This window comes from Nannobrachium achirus (assembly GCF_963921795.1).
Source record: "Nannobrachium achirus genome assembly, chromosome: 19".
Taxonomy (NCBI): domain Eukaryota; kingdom Metazoa; phylum Chordata; class Actinopteri; order Myctophiformes; family Myctophidae; genus Nannobrachium; species Nannobrachium achirus.
This window is the reverse complement of record NC_137826.1, coordinates 19,955,988-19,978,443: the sequence shown is the minus strand read 5'-3', so window position 1 is coordinate 19,978,443 and position 22,456 is coordinate 19,955,988. Positions and strand designations below refer to the sequence as shown.

General features: G+C 42.7%; 1 protein-coding gene across 1 annotated transcript in view; it reads right to left on the bottom strand.

Moving 5' to 3' along the window:
- Nucleotides 1-22,456, bottom strand: part of cadm2a (cell adhesion molecule 2a) — a gene marked incomplete at both ends in the record, with an annotated part of 501,190 nt that overhangs the window by 137,493 nt on the left and 341,241 nt on the right. Inside the window, one exon of the mRNA XM_080748396.1 lies at nt 14,122-14,148. Within this exon, the coding sequence (XP_080604522.1) occupies nt 14,122-14,148 (27 nt within the window). The remainder of the gene's footprint in view (nt 1-14,121; nt 14,149-22,456) is intronic.

The window sequence follows — 22,456 nt, the reverse complement described above, 5'->3', positions numbered from 1 at the left end:
TATACACAGGAGGGATACAAACCACTGTTCATTTAAACCAGGGGTCTTCAACGTGTTCAGGCCAAGGACCCCTGAGAGATGAAGCAGGGACCCCCACAACCTTTTCATAGATAATCCTCAGTGTATTTGGGATTCATGCCAATTTGTGTTTTCAGATATTTAACCACTTGAACCGTCGATACTTAATAAACTTGAACTTTCACTCTGTACTCTGTCTGCTCTTTTTCCTCTCTACAGCAGACCTCTTCGCCGAAAATAGACGATCTACAAGCTCTACGAGCTTGTAGATCTGCTATTTTTGGCTAAAGTTCTCAGAATGTGGACACTAGGGTTCAAGTGCATGCATATGAAAAAAGGAGATTTGGAGGACCCCCCTGTAGTAACCCTGTTAAAGACTCTTGATTTAAACTAAAACTATGGCAGAAATGTTCCGTCGACTACCCTTTTTCACTGACGTAAACAAAATAAACAGCACATTTGTTTTTCTGATATGATAAGATAACATAAAGATTTGATATACTGAGATATGTTTGGCCTATACTAAATTGTAACAGTTGTCAAATTAATTCCCTGAATAATTTAGCTTGGGTTAATGACATTATGCTTTGCATTATTGTCTCCGTGAGGCTCTGAAGGTGTGACGCAAATGCACATTTTGTGTGTGCGCTTACGTGCGTGCGTGTGTATATTATGATGACAGTGACTGAAGTCTCTTCCCCTGCAGAGAACAACATTTTGCAACTCCCGCTGTTTGTGCGGAGTTACAGTACCTGTGTGTGTGTGTGTGTGTGTGTGTGTGTGTGTGTGTGTGTGTGTGTGTGTGTGTGTGTGTGGGGGGGGGGGGGGGGGGGGGGTATGTAGTCATTCCTGATCTGCAGATCTCACATTAATTATCCGGCACCAGAAGAGGCTGGCTGCCTGCACTGTCATCACCATTTACATAATTAGACCGGGCAGCTGCCTGTGTGCCGTCATCCTGCTACTTGACATCCAAATCAACAGACATGCCAGATCGACAAAAACTACCCCACGTACTCATCTGAGAGAGCATCTATCTGCCGCTGGGCCCTTTGTTGTTCCAGAGTGACACGTGTTGACAGGGGTGTCGCACCAAATTCTGGGTCCTATGGGTACAAGGATTCACTGCGGGCCTTTGTTCTTCAGTTAACCCATTTAGACTGGTAACACATTAACGCATTATTTTGTGCTTTAACTATTGAAAAATAGCAGATATACAAGCTCACAGGAGCTTGTAGGTCTGCTATTTTTGAAAAATCGTCAAAATCTTCTTTCAAATTTCAAATCCTTCTATTGTTTTTTTTTTTGGAAAAAAACTGTTTCTATGTCAGTGGTGCTCAAACCTGTTCAAAATGATATGTATTTGGCCACGGACCTAGTTCCAGGGACCCCCCAGAAGCAAATATTTGAGGTCGCTTTAAAAATACACATATTCAAAGATTTGCACACATTCTCACGACTTTTCAAAAATAGCAGATCTACAAGCTCGCAGCGCGGCACTCGGTGCCGCGCTGTGAGCTTGTATAATCTGCTATTTTTCAAAAGCTAAAGTATAAAATAATTAAGGCCCCTGGCCTCCACCTTGGGCCCTAGTAACTCAGTCCCACTTTTCCCCCCCTTGTGACGCCCCTAGGAGGAAGCACCAAGCAGGAAAAGGGAGTGCACACGGTGTTAAAAAGTGGTTATTTGGCACTTTTTCTTCAGGCTGAAAACGTCAGAGTCTCCTCGCCTAAGAGCTCTTCCAAACGCCACCCGGTTGAAAACATTTCAGCTACAAGCTGCTTCAAGCAGAACCACGTGCGAACGTGCAAGTGCAAAATAAATGCACAGCGATACCTACGCCATGTTGTTGGCGTTTCCAAAAACATGGCGCTCCCATTGTAAACGAATGAAAACAGACGCTGTGGTTTTGGTGGACACATCACGAAATCTCTCCGGCGAAAATATGCATTGCAACAACATTCGCTGAATGTTCGCCCTCCATGCTAGGAATGCCAGGGCTACGGGTGGTGCAGTTTGAGGAGTGTGGGGGGGGGCCTACGGGTGGTGCAGTTTGCAATGGAACGTGTAGTGTGAACGCTGTTGACAGCTTATTGTCTCAGGTAGTGACAGCATGGTCTTGATGGATTCCTCCACTGACAGAACCTTCGCAGCATTCCTTCTCTTTCCTTCCTGCACTCACTCATTCTTTCTCCGTGTGTCATGTTTTTTTATCCCCCCTGTCTGATTATTCCTTAACACTACACAACCAAGAGTCCATAGAGATTAACACCTACACAAACTCCAGCTTAGCTCAGTCCTTATTCTGGGAAAATTGATTTTTCTGTGAATCGAGACAAAGCTGTACTCACTTTCTATTAGGAACAGTTGGCCGCTGCTGAACTATGTGTATTGTGCAATGCAAATTTTCAGAAATGTTACATTATTATGTAAGCATTGTTTTTATCGCTGAGGTGCTGTAGTGTAGCTACAGGTCACAGCTACTCTGTATGGGTAACGCCAGAGCGTTCTATATGAGAGTGGCGTCACGCTTTGAACTCGCCGCAGACCGGAAGTGGCTTCGCATGGAGCCGTTCTCATTCCTAGCGAGCCTCTGCCCCGTCCGCCCCCATTCTAGCCGAGGCATTTAAAATCGCTGGAAGTAGACCAAATCACGTCCTTTTCACCATTGTAACGCATTCACGGGCCTCTCTAAGGTAGATAACATTATTAAAAGAGTGAAAAAGACGTTAATTTAGTCTACTTACCAGCGAGTGAAAACTGAATGGGGGCGGACGGGGCAGAGGCTCGCTAAGAATGAGAACAGGCTCCAGTAAGCTAGGCTAAGTTAGCTTCCCACCATAGAGTACACGCTTACTATGGGAGTCGACGTAAGTGACGTAACTCTCTCTTCTACAACTCTGGGTAACGCCTGACACATCACTGTGACATCACTGTGACATCACAGGTGACATCACAGTGATGTCAGATACTCAGAGCAGGGATAACGACTGACACTGTGGTTCCCCTGACACATCACTGTGACATCACAGGTGACGTCACAGTGGTGTCAGATACTCAGAGCAGGGATCTCCATATATGGCCATAAACAGGTGGTGTGGCTGGTACAGACAGGGATATCCATGTATCGGCATATGATATAAGGGATTGTATGTTGTGATGTCATGGGAACCACTCTATGCCCATATGGAGATCCCTGATGTCATCAGTATTAAGCCCATATCTAACAGGACTTCATATGGGAATGCCCATATTTGGAGGAAGACAGCCCATATCTGTGTGGCTGGTTCAGACAGGAATGTCCATGTATGGGGATAAAAGGGATTGTATGTACTGTATGATGTCAGATGTCATAGGATTTTCACATTACGAATAACTGAGTAAGCACGTTTGGGGTCTCACATATCTGCATATACAGTATATGGATCTCCATGGGTACCAGGAGTCTCCATATATGGGTAACTGATCTGATATACATCACTGGCCAAGACATGGTGCGACCTCACTTGTCGCCCTGAGGCGTCTTACTAGTATACCTATTAAGGCGCATGGTTAACAATAGCAATGGTGGTCATTAGTGTCACACATTATGAGAATAAAAAGATGTCAAATATTGGTAACGTTTCAAGCCGACCAGGCTCTTCCTCAGACCGGTCCAGCACCCAACCTAGTAGGTTTAGATGTGCGTGTCTTTTGACTGTTTTTTTCAGCTTTCAAACGGTCACACTTAACTCTTATACCGCTTTGGACGTTCCTGTTCGCCCCAATTCCCAAGAGACCTCTGCGCCAATACGGCGCTCGTTCGCGTTCGTTCGTTCGTTCATTTACCTTGTTGAAGCTGATGAGGGGTCGCTCCGCCGTGTACTGTAAACACATTTTCCGCGGTGATGGTGTAAAAAATCCATTATGCGTTAACATCAACGGAGACCAATTCACTTCCTTGTTGATTTCTCTGGCTGTGAGGCTCTGTGGCCAGTGACTGGTCTGAATGCACGTAACAGGCAAATCACATTCATTCTCAGCATGACGCCGCCCTCTGCTGCCTGGCAGACCAAAGTGCACTATTGCACAATCAAAAAAAAAAAAAAAAAAAAAAATGTCTATCTATCTACTATAACGTCGCAAAGGTAAGCCGCTTTTTGATGGCACCAGACCCAATAAATAAATAAATAATCTGGCAGTAGGAGAGTTAACACACAGCGACAGCCTCATAACAATAGTCTTGCAGTTCGCTTCACATGGCTCAATAAAACAGTACAAAAGTTAAAGGACCGAAAAATCGGGTGGCAGCGTGCTTTGACATTGTTGCCTGTTGACCCTCTACCCACTTGCACTGAGTGAGTTAGTAAGCTGGTGGAGTTAAGCTCACTGCGGGCAAACCTATAAATACTTCATGATTCCTGCTCTCTCTCTCTCTCTCTCTCTCTCTCTCTCTCTCTCTCTCATACGCACTCACTCATGCACGCACACATGCACACACAGACACACACATGCACACACAGACACACATGCAGCAGTGGTGAGACGAAGGTGGGAAAGGAGTTCAAGGGGAGTGTTCAGCAGTGGTGTAAAGCAGTGGTCCTCGACCTTTTCAGGCCGCGACCCCCCAAATAATCATATTTTAACTGGGGACCCCTGACGAGCATTAAGAGTTGAGGCATTACATTTTGTATAACACGGTTCTATTGTGAAAATAGCAGATTTACATGCTCACAACGCCTCGCGTTGCGAGGCGTTGTGAGCATGTAGATCGGCTATTTTCACAATTTCAGCCTCTAATATTTGACAATTTGGCCAATGTTTAATTTGTCATTGTAGAGGTATTAAAAGTCCTTAAAGGGGCACTCCACCACTTTTCAACCTATCTTCATATAATAGGTCCTCACTAATGTTCATGATAAAATATCACAATTTTTTTCTACTCAGTTTGGGTCTCATAGGAGAGCTGTGGGTGGGTCAAATCCTTCTACCGGTGACATCATCAATGGAAAATGCAAGCTAATAGAAACTGCAGGCTTTCTATTCCTGAAAAAGTTGCAATGTTAAAGTGGAAGCCATTGTTCTTGTGATAAAAAAAAATCTAAATATTTCTTTTCAAAAATATTATTTAATTATTTTTTTGTCAAACGATGATGTCACCGGTAGAAGGATTTGACAGCTCTCCTATGAGATCCAGACTGAATAGAAAAAAATTGTGCTATTTTATTATGAACATTAGTGAGGACCTATTATATGAAGACAGGTTGAAAAGTGGTGAACTACTCCTTTAAATTGTCTCTTTAGAAATGTGCAGATACCCTCAGTACACTTAAACTTTATGTTGGTTTGTTTACTGTTGAGTGAGAAAACCATGTTGCACATTTGCTAATCATCTGAGGACCCACCAAAATAATTTGGCGACCCCCCATGGGGTCCCGACCCACAAGTTGAGAACCACTGGTGTAAAGTAACTAAGTACATGTACTCAAGTACTGTACTTAATGTACGGTAATTTTTTTTAAAAACCTTTTTACTGGATTATTTAAAATGTTCAATATTACTTCTACTCCACTACATATCAGAGGCAACTATAGTACTTTTACTCAACTACTCAATTATTTGAAAACGTAAGTTACTTTGTAGATTTCAATTATTATTACAAAACATACATTACTTCAACCCTATACATTTTGACCATTTGAAAATAGCCGGTCTACAAGTTCACAATATGAGCTCACAATGTGAGCTTGTAGATCTGCTATTTTCAAAAGATTTCTTTGATAACTTATGAAAACTTGGGATATTCAGCATAATGAGTACTTTTACGCACAAAAAATATACAGTATAATAATACACATATAATACACCGAAGAATTGACTGGATTTCACAAAGGGCTTCATAGGGACATGCTTCAGTAGAGGCAGCGAGTTTGAAAAACGAAGCAAAGAGCAAAATCTTTATTCTTTCCTGAAGACGGAAAGTAAAAAGGGCTTTTCTGAGATGACAGGCGACAAAGCAGCAAAGAAGCAGTGAAATTAGGCTGACCTTTTGTGAAGGACAGACAAGGAGTGTGCATGTGTGCGTTCGTGACATCTGCGTGTGCGTGTGCGCGTGCGTGTCATTTCCATAACACTGCATTTTTTCGTGTTTGCAGGCACGCACAGACAGAGTACATAACGATGTGCCGTTTTAACTCTTCGGTATTTATTGCTCTTTTTCCACAGGTTTCTTTCCCTGTTTTGTCTTTCAAATGTTTATGGAGAATGGAGCGTATTTTTGCTGAAACTCGCAAATGTCAAGAAACTCCATTCCCATTGAAAAGCAGAATCCACCTTCATAGGTAGATTTAAACTTCGAAGTCAGAGAAGGTCATAAAAATAGCAAAAATACCTGATCTAAAAGCTCAATGTTCTGCAAATCCCCTGAAAATCTTTAAATCTTTAAATGGCACATCTGTACACACATATACAAATACATGAGCTTCTATGTGCATGTTGCAAACGCATGTGAATGCAATACATTGTCTTTGTTAGCTGAGAAGGCCTGGCCAATAATGCGTGGTGTTAATGTTATAAATTGTAGCATTAATTCCTGTTCTTTTCATATGCAGCCAGTAACACAAACAAAGCCCTGCCTGTGCCCCCTGTTGTTTATTCCCTTGCTCCATGCATCCTGCAAAGCACAGATTCAGCACTCTCTGTCGTTGCCTCCAACATTCCTCGCAGGGAAAACGGGGGAATCTGGCTTACCACAGCCATTGAGACTCGAATGCCCCTAGAATCCATGGGGAGAAGAAATATGCTTGACTTGTGTTTGTCTTTGGTGGGGGAAAAGCAATGCATTTCACACACTTTGAGCTGGCAAGAGGGAGAGGATATCAGGGCCAGCGTGGGCTTTCGGTACAGAAATCAGAATAATCGTGCTTGACACCAGCACTTCCAGACTGACCCTAATCAAAATTACATAGTGTAATTTCTCTAACGTTGGGTGATGTGTTAGCAGTCGCAGGAGGGGCCTGGGGAAAGCGCTTATCCCTGCAGGGGGTTCTGCGAGATTTTAAAGGGCAGAGAGTGTGTCGAGTCTGATTCTAAAAAGCTCATCATTCTGCTCGGCCGCTGGAGATCTCGTCTTGAATTCTAAACCTAGACTGGTCTGTGTCGGCTTGAAGGCATTTAAATATAATGTGTAGGGATTTTTTTTACAACTAGTCACGCCGCTCGAAGAACGAGCATGTGTTTTTCACTGCGATGCAATGATGCAGCTCACATTTCCATTTGGGATAAGAGACGTTTATAGAACATAATACTGTAGCTGAACAATGGATTGAGTGACTTAAAATGCATCTTGAATCTCAAGTGTTTTGATTGTGGTGTAAATGTAGTGTACTGTAATCGACTCTTGTTAGTGTGTGTGTGTGTGTGTGTGTGTGTGTGTGTGTGTGTGTGTGTGTGTGTGTGTGTGTGTGTGTGTGTGTGTGTGTGTGTGTGTGTGTGTGTGTGTGTGTGTGTGTGTGCGCGCGCGTGTGTGCGTGCGTGTGCGTGTTTGAGAATGAAACTTTCATGAAACTTTCATGAAAGAGAAGATTCACTTTTGGGTTGGAAAGATTGAAGGTCAAGGCCACAATCAATATCAAAACAATAACTTGAAAACGGATGGCTGGATTCTGATGAAGAAGAATAGGCTGCTAATGGTGCGTTCAGATATTCGCGCCGGGAGCGCACTCACGTATTAGTTTGTATTGGCCAGTGCGCTCAGTGCCTATTATCCGAATGCACCCTAAGGTGCCCTCCACACTAGAGGCAATGAGAGGCGGGCGGCTTTTTCGGCCACGCAGCGAAGTTTTGGGGCGGCGAGGCGAGCGGGCGTGGTCCCGTGAAATCCCCCGTGCTTGTTTGTGCATGCGTACGCGGGCGGTGAGAAATGGATTGTGTTCATCTTTGTGAAATACCGCGCAGCGTTTACTCACTGAGCAAGTGTGTTTGTGTCTCACCGAGGTGCGTCCACCGCTGATCCTAGCGGCAGCCCCGACGGCAACTGCGCCTAGTGTGGAGGGCACCTAAGTCAGTGGTTCTCAAAGTGGATTCCAGGGACTATGTGGGTTCCTTTATAGTGGTCTAAATTGACCCATACAGGTCTGTAACTCTGACAGTGTACAAATGAAACCAAATGGACCCGCACTGTCAAAGACCTTCACATATAAAAGTTTGAGAAACACTGAACTAAGTGATTACGGTTTAGGTTGAAAAGGAACAAAGTTCGTAGTTACAATAGAGAGATAGAGATCCAGATCCACAGGCAACACTCCTGAGAGGGTAGCGTTATAATAACGTTACATACTAGGGTGCAAATACAGCAGAAGAATGGGGCCAAGACATTTTTGCAAGAAGAATTTGATTTCAGACGTATCTCCTTGATAGATAGACGAGATTAAGACCTGATAGAGCGCTTTTACTCACTCATTGTGAAAGTGACCTGAGATGATGCGTACGAAAAGAGATTATGTGCTCTCAATGACCTGGAATCTGTGTGTGTGTGTGTGTGTGTGTGTGTGTGTGTGTGTGTGTGTGTGTGTGTGTGTGTGTGTGTGTGTGTGTGTGTGTGTGTGTGTGTGTGTGTGTGTGTGTGTGTGTGTGTGTGTGTGTGTGTGTGCAGGCACCTGTTTGGGAGTGTTTAATGAGGTACTTTTTCACTTCTCATTTGCATCCCTGACAGCTATGATGTCACGTCATCACACGCACACAGTCTCTAAAAATAAACCCGGTTTCATTTCTCCACCAGCACAAAGTATGGACAGGAACATTCATCTCTGCTGTTGAACAATGGGCCGCATTTGGAGGAGGACTGCATTATGTATGTACGGTACAAGCCCACACATATACCGTAGTTGGCGTGGTACAAGACAACCTCACCTTTCTGTCAGTCACTTGCTTGCTCAAGCCTAAACGTAATCCTTACTACACAGTGTTGTAAAAAGTACTCACTTTTTATACTTAAGTAAAAGTATCAATACAGCAATGTAGAAATACTCCGTTAGGGTGCCCTCACACCAAAATACCTAGAGTGGAATCCGCCAATGCATTTCAATGAGAATGGAGCGTTTTTTTGCAGAAATCCTCTACTGGCAAAAAACACTCCATTCTCATTGAAATGCATTGGCGGATTCCACTCTAGGTATTTTGGTGTGAGGGCACCCTTACAAGTAAAAGTCCTCCTATTTTCGCAGAATGTTTGCCTAAATGTCAGTAAGAGTTTAAATTGTTGTTTGCACTCAAAATGCACTCATGAAACTCCTCCAGGGTGCCTCAGGTGTAAATGCATGAAATAACAGGTTGGCATAGATACAAAATATGTGTGAAAAATGCAACAAAAAATCAACAAAAAGAAAACTTGAAAGGATTCTGCCCCTTTCAGTTGTGAGTACCATGTCCTCACTTCTCCCCACGGTCCCCTTCTTTCTATCCTTGTGAGAACACACACACACACACACGCACACTCACACGCACAGAGAGAGAGAGAGAGAGAGAGAGAGAGAGAGAGAGAGAGAGAGAGAGAGAGAGAGAGAGAGAGAGAGAGAGAGAGATTGATGAACTGGTGCTGTTAGCTGAGCCAAGCCTTTATCTGCCCAAAGATCAGCATGAATCTTATCTGCCTTGTGTGTGTTGCTGCCAATAGGCTCATTATAGAGGCCAGCCAGGCAAGCGGAGGAGACATGTGCTTGACTCTCTGATGTACAGAGCCTCTGTTCCCCCCATTAAGGATGCAATGGATTTCCTATACTGTCGCAAGGAGAACGAGAGAGAGGGAGAGAGACAGAGAGAGAGAAAGAGAGAGGAGTGAAGGAAGGTAAGGTAGCAAGGTGGCCTTTAACCACTGTAGCCCTGTTGTATGCTTTGCCGTGTTCTTTGAGACACACATACGTCAATTTCGGGGCTTGGCCGAATCCGCCATTCCTTCACTGTGAAACAACACAGCTTTCACCATTGCAATTGTATTACGGAACGGACACGTTGTTACATTCTAAGGCAGGGGTGGGCAACTTTGATGATGTAGAGGGCCACTATATTTCCACATTCAACCCAGAGGGCCACAATGCAGACACAGTCAAAATTACCAAAAAATAGCCGATCTACAAGCACAAAGCGCGCCGCAGTGCGACGTGTTTTGAGCTTGTAGATCTGCTATTTTTGCTCATTTTGAATTGGAATCCGGAATTATTTTTAGCTATTTTAATTGGAATCCTGAAAAGTAAAATTTTTATACAAATCAAATACATTGGACATAAAAAAGACTTGTGTTAAGTGATTAAGCTACTAATATAGACTGAAGTAATTCAAGTGAGTCATGTTTGCATGGTTGGAATTGTAACAGCTGAAATCAATAATATATCACCAGCGGGCCACATTAAGTGAAGGTGGGGGCCGCATGTGGCCCCCGGGCCGCCAGTTGCCCATGTACGTTCTAAGGGTTTGTTTACATTTTTTGGGCAGTGGAAATGTATTTGAAAACTCTTTTGTTTTTGGACAATATACCGGTAACATGTCCAAAATAGCAGTGGAGACATGTGTTTGACTTTGATGTACAGAGTAGACACTGTTCCCCCATTAAGGATGTAATGGATTTCCTATACCGTTGCAAGAGGGTCAGACCGACAGGGAGGGAGAGAGAGAGGGAGAGAGAGAGGGATGAAGGGTGAATGCAGCGTAGTATAGGGATGGGACGATATGAACATTTCATATCACGATTATTGTGACCAAAGAAATCGCGATTTACGATATTATCGCAATAATCAATATATCCCCAAAATCCATTATCCTGTGGCGGAATATTTGCTTATCGTCCCATCCCCAGTGTAGTAGCGTGGCTTTAAGAGGTGGGTGAATGAGAAGTTGACTCTAAGGATGATTCAAGCAGTGGAGACAATATGGACGTTAGCTCAGCAACACACAGGGCAATATGGATGTTAGCTCAGCAACCGACGGTTCAAATTGGGTAGCCACAACTATAAGTATAGCAGACGCGAGGGGGTGGATTATAAAGGGGGAAAAAAGAGAGAGCCTGTCATTGAATATAGCTGTTAAAATAAGTGATATCGGCGCTGTCACTGATAATGAGGCAGAGAAAGTGGAGGTGGACGGCTCTGTGATAATGAGAAGGTGGACAGATTGACAGACAAATAGACACAGAGAAGCACAGATGCAGCACAGCTAGGATATATATACTTCTCTTATCTAGCACGTGAGTGTGAGTGTGTGTGTGTGTGTGTATGAGAGCATTAGAAAGAGAAACAGAGGCAGAGACAGACAGACTGATAGAAAGCTAGCAACGCAAATAATGTAAAGTTGATGGGGGTTAAAATTAAACAGGAGCTGCTAACAGTATAATTCAGAGTGATGATACTGTACCCATGCCTCTGTGAGGTGGAATTAGTTTAATGGATTTCCAAGAGGCTACTGATGTTAAATACAAATTGTGGTGGCACCACAATTTGGTAAATAGTCTGTATATTCTCAAGCGCCTTTATCCAAAGTGCTTTTCAATGTGCATTACATTCGCCCATTTACACACACTGACAGCAGAGGCAACCACCATGCAGGGTACTGTACCACGCATCGGGAGGAGTTAGGGGTTCAGTGTCTTGCTCAAGGAGACAAGGAGGACATACTGTAGGCCGTAGGCGGGAGGACACAGCAAGAGCTGGGAATCAAACCGGGAACTTTCCTGTTTCCAGAAATCTACTGTACCTCTGCAGCCACTGCTACCCATATTCTACTTAGTGGTTCTCAAACTTTGACATTTGAAGGTCTCCCCTTAACTTTGACAGTGTACAAATGGAACCAAATGGACCCATTAGGGTCCATTTGGTTCCATTTGTACACTGTCAAAAGTTAAGACTTGTAAGGGTCAATGTAGACCCCTATAAAGGAACCTAGAGAGTCCCTGAAATCCACTGCCATAGAAGGTCTCTTAAAGCGCATGGACAAGATGGACATAACATTCTTTCTGTCATTCCTTTAATAAATGTATGTGTGCATTTGATGACTATTATTACATTGGTTTATCGTCGCATCTTTGGCCCCGATTCTCAAAAGCAAGCAAATGCCCATGCTAACCAAGGCTTTCTTTTTTTTAAACAACACAGAATATAAACTCCAAAAACATTCAAACAACTCCAAACAACTTTTTTTGGGGCACAGAATTGTGGTTTACTTGCCAAATTGTGCGATTATGACCACTAAAATAATACCAATGAAACACAACTGTCAGATTTATGAGGCTCAGACAAGGAAACAGCTTCAGCAAATTCAAGGCTATTACTTTCATCCCATTTTTAATTAATTTGATAAGCTGCCATCTGGGACGCGCTATGGAATGCCAGCAACACAAATGTGGTGTTCAAGATGTCTCTTATTTTATACCATAATACCTAAGGGACATTTTAATATAACCCCCCTCCTTTTTTTTGTTTTTCTTTCCACCAATCTTTGATCTAGATCTGCACTTTAGTTTGTAGATGTAGACATACATGCTGGGAGCTCTGCTATGTGATGTTGTGTCTTGTGGTGTTTGATCTTGTGCTATTTGGGTCATTGCGGCTTATTACTGCGATTCCTTTCGCTTGGATGTGTTAGAAAAGAGCTTGCTCTCTCCAGATTTAATAACATTAAAGCAGAAGCGGTGAAGAAGAGGACAGCAGAGGAGAAACAAAGGAGAAAGCCTTTAACGTAGTAAAACACCCAGCGTGGGTTTAACTCTGAAATGGACCCATATTGTGCTGTGCAGGAACTCTGTCTGGGTCTGGTCTGATCTTTACACTCTGAGCCACTTAAACCCCTGTAGTCCCAGAGAACTGGACTTGAGTTACACACTGTACTTTGACCACTTCTTCCACGTCTACACCAGGGGTCTTCAATGTTTTTTCAGGCCACAGAGCCTCCAGCTGAGAGAGAGATGAAGCAGGGACCCTCCACATATTCTATAAAATTATTTATGTTGCAGATTAAACTTTTTAATAGTTTTCATATGGTCACTGTCAGGCAGAAACCTTGTTAAATTAAAGTCCTGCTTCACCATACAAGACTGTCAGAGTGAAAACAGCAGATCTACAAGAACACAACGCCTCTCGATGCAAGGCGTTGTGTGCTTATAGATCGGCTTAGATCGGACATGGACAAGGTTTCCACCCCGGCAAAGACAATATGGTAGCATAGACTTGCATAGCGTTAGATTCATGTGTATCGGACTGTTCACCACTTAAACCCTGGATACTTAGAAAACTTGCACATCTTTATTCCCACTACACCAAACTTCTTTGCCGAAAATTGCTCACAATTAAGCTTGTAGATCTGCAATTTTCGGATAATTTTCAAGATTTGGCGGCCCCCTGTGGTAACTCTGAGGACCCTCTGAGGGTCCCGGACCCCCTGCTGAAGACCCCTAGAATCACACAATGTGTTGCACGTTTTTGGCTAATGTTCCCCCCAGAATATGGACACTGGAGTTCCAGACTATAGTTACCACTGACAGGCCTTTTGGGGTTTTCTGGCTATATGGATATGTAGGTAAATGAATGAGTTTCCAATATTTTTCGCAAGTATATTGATGTATACTTGGGGGGGATTCATTTACAGTATAGTTAGCTGGTCATACCAATGACGTAACATGCACCGCCACACAAGCCTACAATATAAGGCAAAATAAAAAATAGAAAATAAACGGACAAACGTGAAAATCAGGCAAACAAAGGAATCCAAAGACCAAGGTCATTCAACATTGTGTTGAATGAACATAAATATGATGATGATGATGTTCAGTGATGAAAGAGAAAACGTTTTTTATCTTGGTTTTGGATCATATCTGCTACTGTAGCAGCTACTGTACTGCCTCCAGGCTGTAAACAATAACACAGCATGGCCCTGGACACTTCAACCTTTGTGAACATCTGGCTGGCAGGCTAACCACAGTGCACTGAGATGACACATAAACTACAGTGACCGTACAGTCCTTTCAACCCTTATTCTTCTCTGAGCGGATGTTGACAAAGAGGTTTTTTAGGTCTCCTAGCAACAAAAGACATCCTGAAAGCTTCCAGAGAAGAACAGCAGGGAAGAGGCAGCACGACTCACCTCTAGCTTTACTCTTTGAAGCCATTCCTGGAATCCCCAACGAAGAAGACGGACAGGAGAGAAGAAAAGAGTGGTGGAAAATAGAGAGGAGGGGCAGAAAAGCACAGGGAGAGAAAAGAGAGAGAACAAGTGATTAGATCAATGCCCGGGAAAAGGTCACTGTGCCGATTTTCTGAAGTGCAGCGGCGGCGTCTTTATCTCCGCCGTCAGTCACTCTGGTGCGAGTGCTGCCCCCAAACGATACTGATCGCTCTATTCCAGTGGTGTAAAGTAACTAAGTACTTTTACTTAAAGTTGCTATATGCAGTTTTCTGCTGACATAAGCAGGAAACATGCAATTGCTTATTTTTATTTTATATTTTTATTTTATTATATTCAGGCGGCTAACAATGCTCCCTAAAGAATCTAGTCTCTGTGGCGCTTCTAGGAGCCACAGTCTGCCTCCAAAACTATTATTTTATCTGTAAGAAGCTCTGTCACTAGCAGCTCATTGGTGCATGAACCAGCCGACCTGGGGCTAAAAGGATTGACAGAAGGTCTAACCAATCCGAACAAGAACAAGAGGCGGTCCAGATTGGACCCTGACAGGGCAGGCTATCTGTCTATCGACCAATGACAGAACTTCTCACAGATAAAAATAATAGTTTTGGAGGCAGATTGTGGCCCCAGGAAGTGTCACAGAGACAACATTTCTTTAGGAAGCATGGTTAGCCGTCTGAATATAATACAATACTTAAGTACAGTTTTGAGGTATTAATACTTTACTTCCACTACATCTGGGATCCAAATGTTGTACTTTTACTCCACTACATGTATTTGAAAACTATAGTTACTAGTTACTTTGCTGATATAAATTATAATATGTTAAAACATACATAAACCACTTTAGCCCTGTTTTATATCTTGGCTAAGCCGATCTACAAGCTCACAACGCGTCGCATCGCAACGCGTTGTGAGCTTGTAGATCTGCTATTTTCAAACATTTTGTACTCTTACTTTTTGTACTTTAAGTACATTTTGATGCCAATACTTTTGTACTTTTACTCAAGTAAATTTTGAATTCTGGACTTCTAGTTGTAACAGAGTACTTCTACAATGCAGTATTGATACTTTTACTTAAGTAGAAAATGTGAGTACTTTTTCCACCGCTGCTCTCTTCTACTCTCTGTCAATGCTGCCGGCTGCATGCTATCAGCGGCAGAATTATGGGCAGAGACCTTATGGGCACCTTTCAATTAGCCCCCGTTTAAAACGCCATCCTTGCGCTGCACATGCTTTGTCTGATAATGGAGCTCTCGGGGACACAAATGGATGGGGCTATTTCTACATTAGGCTGTTGACTGCTGTACAGTACAGACAGCATCGTCTGAAACAAGACAACAAGTGGTGGAGTGGTTTTTATAGCTGAGTCCTGCAGTTTATACGCATGGATGCCCAAATGCACTCTGCACACAGGCAACGATACACACACACACGCACGCACGCACGCGCACACACACACACACACACACACACACACACACACACACACACACACACACACACACACACACACACACACACACACACACACACACACACACGCAGACACACACGCAGACACACACGCAGACACACGCAGACACACGTACATGCCTTTGTATGCACAAACAAACAGTATTGGTAGGACACTGTTGAGCTGTTTGGATAATTAAACCCAGGGGAATGTCTCTTTATTCCCTGTCAGTCACAGATATCAGCCCCATGCTAAGACGCCACAACAACACCGAGGATGGTTTGAAATCCTCGCAGCAGGAATGCTGACAGAGCAGTGGCTCACATTGCTCCTTTCTAACTTCTAAGAATAATTATTCTTGACCTCAAAGGTCAAGTTGAATACTGATAATAACTCTTCCTGGAGAAGAGTTTAAAGAGCCAGCTTAACAAACACTTATTTTGTCCACATATTGGATGTGTTTGTGTGCATAACCGTTATCAGGGCGGTATGCAAATGCCTGCACGGTCACACGATGCTCTGCTCTGTTTGCTAGAAGCTATACGCTGTTTGACTTTGACTCATCGAGTCTGCGGATGCATGAAACTGTTTGTATGTGAGAGCTTGCATGTAGGCACAAATTGGCAAGTGCATGCCTGCGCTTGAATGCACGTGTGCTTGTGCAAGCTCATGGATGTGCACGTTTAATGTATGTGTGTGCATGTATGACTTTTTTGACGATATCGGTATCTGCACACATACACGCACGCACGCACGCACGCACGCACGCACGCACGCACGCACGCACGCACGCACGCACGCACGCACGCACGCACGCACGCACGCACGCACACACACACACACACACACACACACACACACACACACACACACAGTATATCGTCGTTGTCGGGTGAAAACCTTGTATGTCCAAAACCGTTCGTTTTGCATTCATCATTTTAAAAAGGATTTAAACTAGTGAAAACAGCCGATCTACAAGTACACAACGCCTCGCACCGCGAGGCGTTGTGTGCTTGTAGATCTGCTATTTTCACTACCTTTGTGCGACGGCCTATATGATGAAGCAGGGCTTTACTTTGCAAAAAGACTTGCACATTTTGAACTTGGAGATACAAGGTTTCTGCCCGACAGTGACCATATATAACGTATGTTACATACAGACAGACAGACAGACAGACAGACAGGTGAGTGGAATAGCAAATGTCACATCATCTCTCATCTCCTCTTTACCTCCTGCAGACCAAAGACCTGGCTGGTGAAATATTCACATAGGTCTGCTCCTCACTCCTGCATTCTCCTGCATGCTGTCTAGATATGACTTCCCTGTCAGAACCTTGGTCCACATGTGATCTCGTAGCAGAAAGTCATATCCAAAAAATCTGTACAGCCTGGGGAGATGGCGGGGGCAGAATCGATCTACACTACAGCTACTCACACCCCACCCGCCCGTCCAAAAAAAAGGGGGGGGGGGGGGGGGGGGGGGGGGTGGAAAGAGAATCATAAATGAAGGCAGTGGAAAGACATGGAGCACTGAGAGAGAGAGAGATGTGAGAAGAGAGACAGAAGATAGAGGGTGAGAGAGGAAAAGATAATTTGTTCTGTATGCATGCATGTATATGTATATGTATATGTATATGTATATGTATATGTATATGTATATGTATATGTATATGTATGAGTGCCACCTCAAAGGTACACCATGTACCGGTGTGTCCCAAAAAAGTAGAAAAGGGATCTTAAGAGATAGTTTGAGCGATAGATACTGTAGATAGATAGATAGAGAGAGAGAGAGAGAGAGAGAGAGAGAGAGACAGAGAGAGAGAGAGAGAGAGAGAGAGGTGGCTGCCAAACACAACGAGCGAGGGGGGGCGAGAGAGAGAAGCAGTAGGAGTCGACTCTGATTCAGTACATTCTCTAAATCTCTGCACTTGTATCTGGGAGCGTTACAGTTACCAGGCAACCAGAACAACAGTTCAGCAGGTCCTGGCGAGCTGAAATTGAATAAAACACTTTTCACTCGACTCACTCGGTTCCTTCATCTTACCATGCTATGAGCAGAGTATTCCCAATCCATTACACGACAGCGAGTGCTCAAAGCGGCCACTCCGCCGACTCGATGGGACACACTAAAGACACATTAGGACACAGTTTGTGCCTGGGGTGCATACAGCACGTATTTATCACACCAGCGGTACGGAAACCCTTTCATGTGCTTGTCGGCGCTGTAGTGGTTAAAATCCAGGCTCCCTGGGGGGGAAAAAAACACACACCTCATTTTAGAGCCAGAGCCTTAATCCAACCTGTGCTGTGAGGCAAACCATCACCACACCACCTATCATGACTTAAAACAACAACAAAACATTATATAATATTGGCTAATTATGCCAGTGGTTCTCAACTTTTAACTGGGGACCCCCCACCCTACAAGCACTTGGTGTTGTAAGACTTGAGGAATTACATTTTGTACAACACGGTTCTATTGTGAAAATGCGAGGCGTTGCGAGGCGTTGTGAGCATGTAAATCTAATATTTGACAATATTGCAAATGTTTACATTTTTATTTTAGAGGTATAAAAGAGTCTTAAAAGTCCTTAAATTGTCACTTTAGAAATGTGCAGATACCCTCTATACTCTTATGTTGGTTTGTTTATTGTTGAGTGAGAAAACAATGTTTCACATTAAGCTAATCATCTGGGGACCCCCCAAAATAATTGAGAACCCACATCGAGAACTACTGAATTATGCATTAGATTCAAAAATGAAACTACTTGGAAATACCTGGTTAGCAAAAAAAAAAGAGGAAAAAAAACCATTCTCCTCAGCATCAAAGATAAAGGTTTGTGTAATTTGTCATGGCAATTCACAATTGTGCCCTACTTCATCAAAGTAGGACTTTGGCGCCAACATCGCTGGCTTGGAACAAGCAACAAAAGTCGGTGGAGCCACTGGTCTTGTGATGTGAGTTCTTGCAAATCCATCATTTACTGAAGCTTGCAAAAGAAAATGAATGTCACTGGCGAGCACCGTGTTACTCTTATTTTTTTAAATGTGTTCTCTGAAGGTGAAAACTCACTGACATTTACAAGTCGATGAGAGAATTTCTTTTCAGAGCCACCTGGGAGATTGTGTCTGACTTGCAGGCCGGATCTCACCTGGGTCTTCAGCATACAGTACAGTATAAGAGACACGTTAGATCACCAATGCTCAACTTGAAGAGTAACAACGTTTTTTTTTTCGTCCAGCCGTATCATCAAGGACTATTAGACATGAAGTGACTAGGCAAATGCAATTAATTGGTATTTCAGTATTTCAATTTTATTGTATTGCTTGTCATGTGTATCACTGTGTCTGTCTGCCTGCCTGTTTGTCTGTCTGTTTATTTATCTTCAACATTTGGAATAGGAGTATATCCGTATTGGTGTCCAGGACTAGGTTTGTGAAGCATTTCTTTAGCCCATGGGTCTGCAACAGGGGGTCCGGGACCCCTAGGGGGTCCTCAGAGTTACTACAGGGGGTCCTCCAAATCTTTGTGTGATAGAAACTTTTTTTCCTTCATTTTTTATATTAATCACTTGAACCCTAGCGTCCATATTCTGAGGACTTTAGCCACAAATAGCAGATCTACAAGCACTGCGAGGCGTTGTGAGCTTGTAGATCGGCTATTTTTGGCAAACAGCTTTGGTGTGTAGAGGGTAACAATAGCAAACTAAGCACAGAGTGAAAGGTAAAGTTTATTAAGTAGGTCGGTTCAAGTGGTTAAATATCTGAAAACACAAATTGACATGAATCCAAAATACACTGATGATTGCGCTGTCAAACAATGAAACTATATGGAATCTATGATAAGGTAGTGGGGGTCCCTGCTTCATCTCTCTCTCAACTAAGGGGTCCTTGGCCTGAAAACGTTGAAGAGCCACTTAAGCCCTCTCGACGGACCTGAGTTGGCTCTGTACTGTCTTGGTCTTGTTGTTGATCAGCTATTTCTGGCGCGGATCGGCTATTTCCCTCCCTGCCAGGAATAAGCCAACACAACTCACCAGGGATCCAGTGTTAGACTGTAGCTTCCATCAGATCCAGTGTTAGACTGTAGCTTCGGTCAGATTTATACTACCGCCAAAAATAGCCAATCTACAACACGTCACAAGGCAACGCAGTGGGCTAATCTATCATGGCTGCTATGACTGATGGATTTAGACCCATTATCACACAGATGCATTACATAAGGAAATGTTATTTACCACAGGAAGATGATCAGAGACTGATGTAGTGACATAAGATCATGGTTCAAGATGTACAGTAAATCCCAGAGGGCTCAAACACAAGCGCATAGCTCAGATTACTCACGGCACTAAACGTGGGAATGAGGCACCACATTTCTACGGTTGAGTGCATTTCCATGCATGTAAAATATGATGTTATTATGATAATATATTGTAGCACATAAGGATAGAAAACTGTAAAACACCACAAGATAATACAGTGTACACTGTATAAATTAGACATGTACATAGGGCTGTCACGATTGTTACATAATCGTCTAATTATTTTTCATAATCGTCATAATCGTTTCCATATTGAAAAATGTTCATATACATATTTTTAAAGTAATGCGATGCGACGCGTTGTGAGCTTGTAGATCGGCTATTTCCACTATCAATGTTCTTTTTTAAGTATAAAGTTGTAAAATATGTCAGTAAATTCTTTGTATATTTAAGTTATGTGTCATAATTACCAGGTGCAACTTCAAAGCCTAAAGGCCATACAGAAATGTAATTGTCAACGACAAATACACAATTAAATTGTTAATCGCAATTATTTGAGTGACAATTAATCGTCATGTAAAATGTCATATTGTGACAGCCGTACATGTACATTTAAATGCACTGCAGTATGAGGGAAGATAAAAATCCAGTCAGTCAGTCAGTCAGTCAGTCAGTCAGTCAGTCAGTCAGTCATTTATTAAATCAGTCAGTCAGTCATTTATTAAATCAGTCATTTATTAAATCAGTCAGTCAGTCATTTATTAAATCAGTCAGTCAGTCAGTCAGTCAGTCAGTCAGTCAGTCAGTCAGTCAGTCAGTCAGTCAGTCAGTCAGCCTACAATACAGTGTAGTGTAGTGGTTGTAACAGAAAGCCTGGGGCACTGAGTTGTGAACAGGTTGTGTTCTGTCTCTGTGGATGTCAGTAGGGAGCTGTCATAAATAAACTGTGTGAGAGTTCATGCCCCCCCACCGCCGGGTTGAGAACACATGCACGCACGTCGCACGCACACATTCTGACACAAGTGTTCCTGGCATCTTTGTTGGCAAGACATAGAACACTGCTGCTACTGTATGGGAGAAAATATATTCAAATTGGTAAAGAATATATTTAGAGATACTGGTTTTAATAAATTGACCACCATGTTTTTTCTTTTTAAGTACTGTATGTTTCAGAATTGGCCAACAATGTATTTACAACCTAGACTTCACAAATTTGATTAAAATGTATTGTTTCCTTCTGGAAAAATTCTGGAAACTATGTTTTACAGAATTGTGGAATTAGACAACTCGAAATTGTTTTAACCCATTTAGAACGGGTACACATTATTGTGTATCATTTACCCCCAGAAGCAAAATTTGAGTTACAAACGTTTGCTTTGAAAATACATCTATTCAAAGATCACACATTTTCACGACTTTTTCAAAAATAGCAGATCTACAAGCTCGCAGCGTGGCACTCGGTGCCTCACTGTGAGCTTGTATATCGGCTATTTTTCAATAGCTAAATAATTAAATATTTCTAGGCCTACATTTTAATCATATCAGAGTTATGATTTATTTTAGCCAGGGTTCAAATCAGACCTGATGAACTGTAACCATAATTATGCCAAATAACTACTGTACAGTGCAATAATATACAGGAGACAAGTTACATATTGGCCCGCCCTCCGTGTTTATATAGTTTTGTCATTGTATGACAGTCAACTGAGCTTTGTTTCTGCTCATTCTACGGTGTTGGCCAGCAAAACAAGACGATCTACAAGCTCACGACGTGCTTGTACAGTAGCTCGCTATTTTCCGAGCAACACCAACGTAGGCCTATGATTAAGCAATCAGCAACAGTGTAAAAAACTAAAAACTAAACGAACATAAATCACCAAATTAACACCATGACATAACACTTCATCATCGCATTTCCATATTCAAATAACGACATATACCATACAATAAAAAAAAAACACAAGCCGAAATGCATATTGGGAAATCAACGTAGCTTAACCATTCAATGCAGCGAGGGCAGAGAAAATACTGTTGTATTTTCACAATATTTGAAACAGGGAGTACCGCACACTTACAAGACTTTTATTGACTTTTATTAATGTTTCGGTCGGGCATCCAGTCCCTTTCTTCTACTATTGAAGTTCATTATTCCGACGCACCTGGCCATCTCGTAGGTGTGCAAAAGGACTTTTTTCTTCAAACACAATGTTTGAAACAAAATGTTTAATGATTCAAATGTGGCTGGTTGGTTTGGTTAACAACACATTATTCTGTGATGTGACAAACTGATAAGCAAGGGATAATTGGCGGCGAGTCGGTCATTGTAAATAAGCCCTGACACCCCTGAACGGGTTTATTTCTCAACAATGACCGGCTCGCCATCAATTGTGCCGCTTATTACATGGCTACACATCCCTTTGAAGTCTCTTTCCATCCCATAGCCCGAGGAGACGCTCCATCCAATAACAGAACAGATAAGCAGTAAACATTCAGTATGAATGTTGTTGTGCACAGACAATAGACGATCTACAAGCTCACTTCCACTGACTCTCTCAATACTGTACATCCATAAACAATC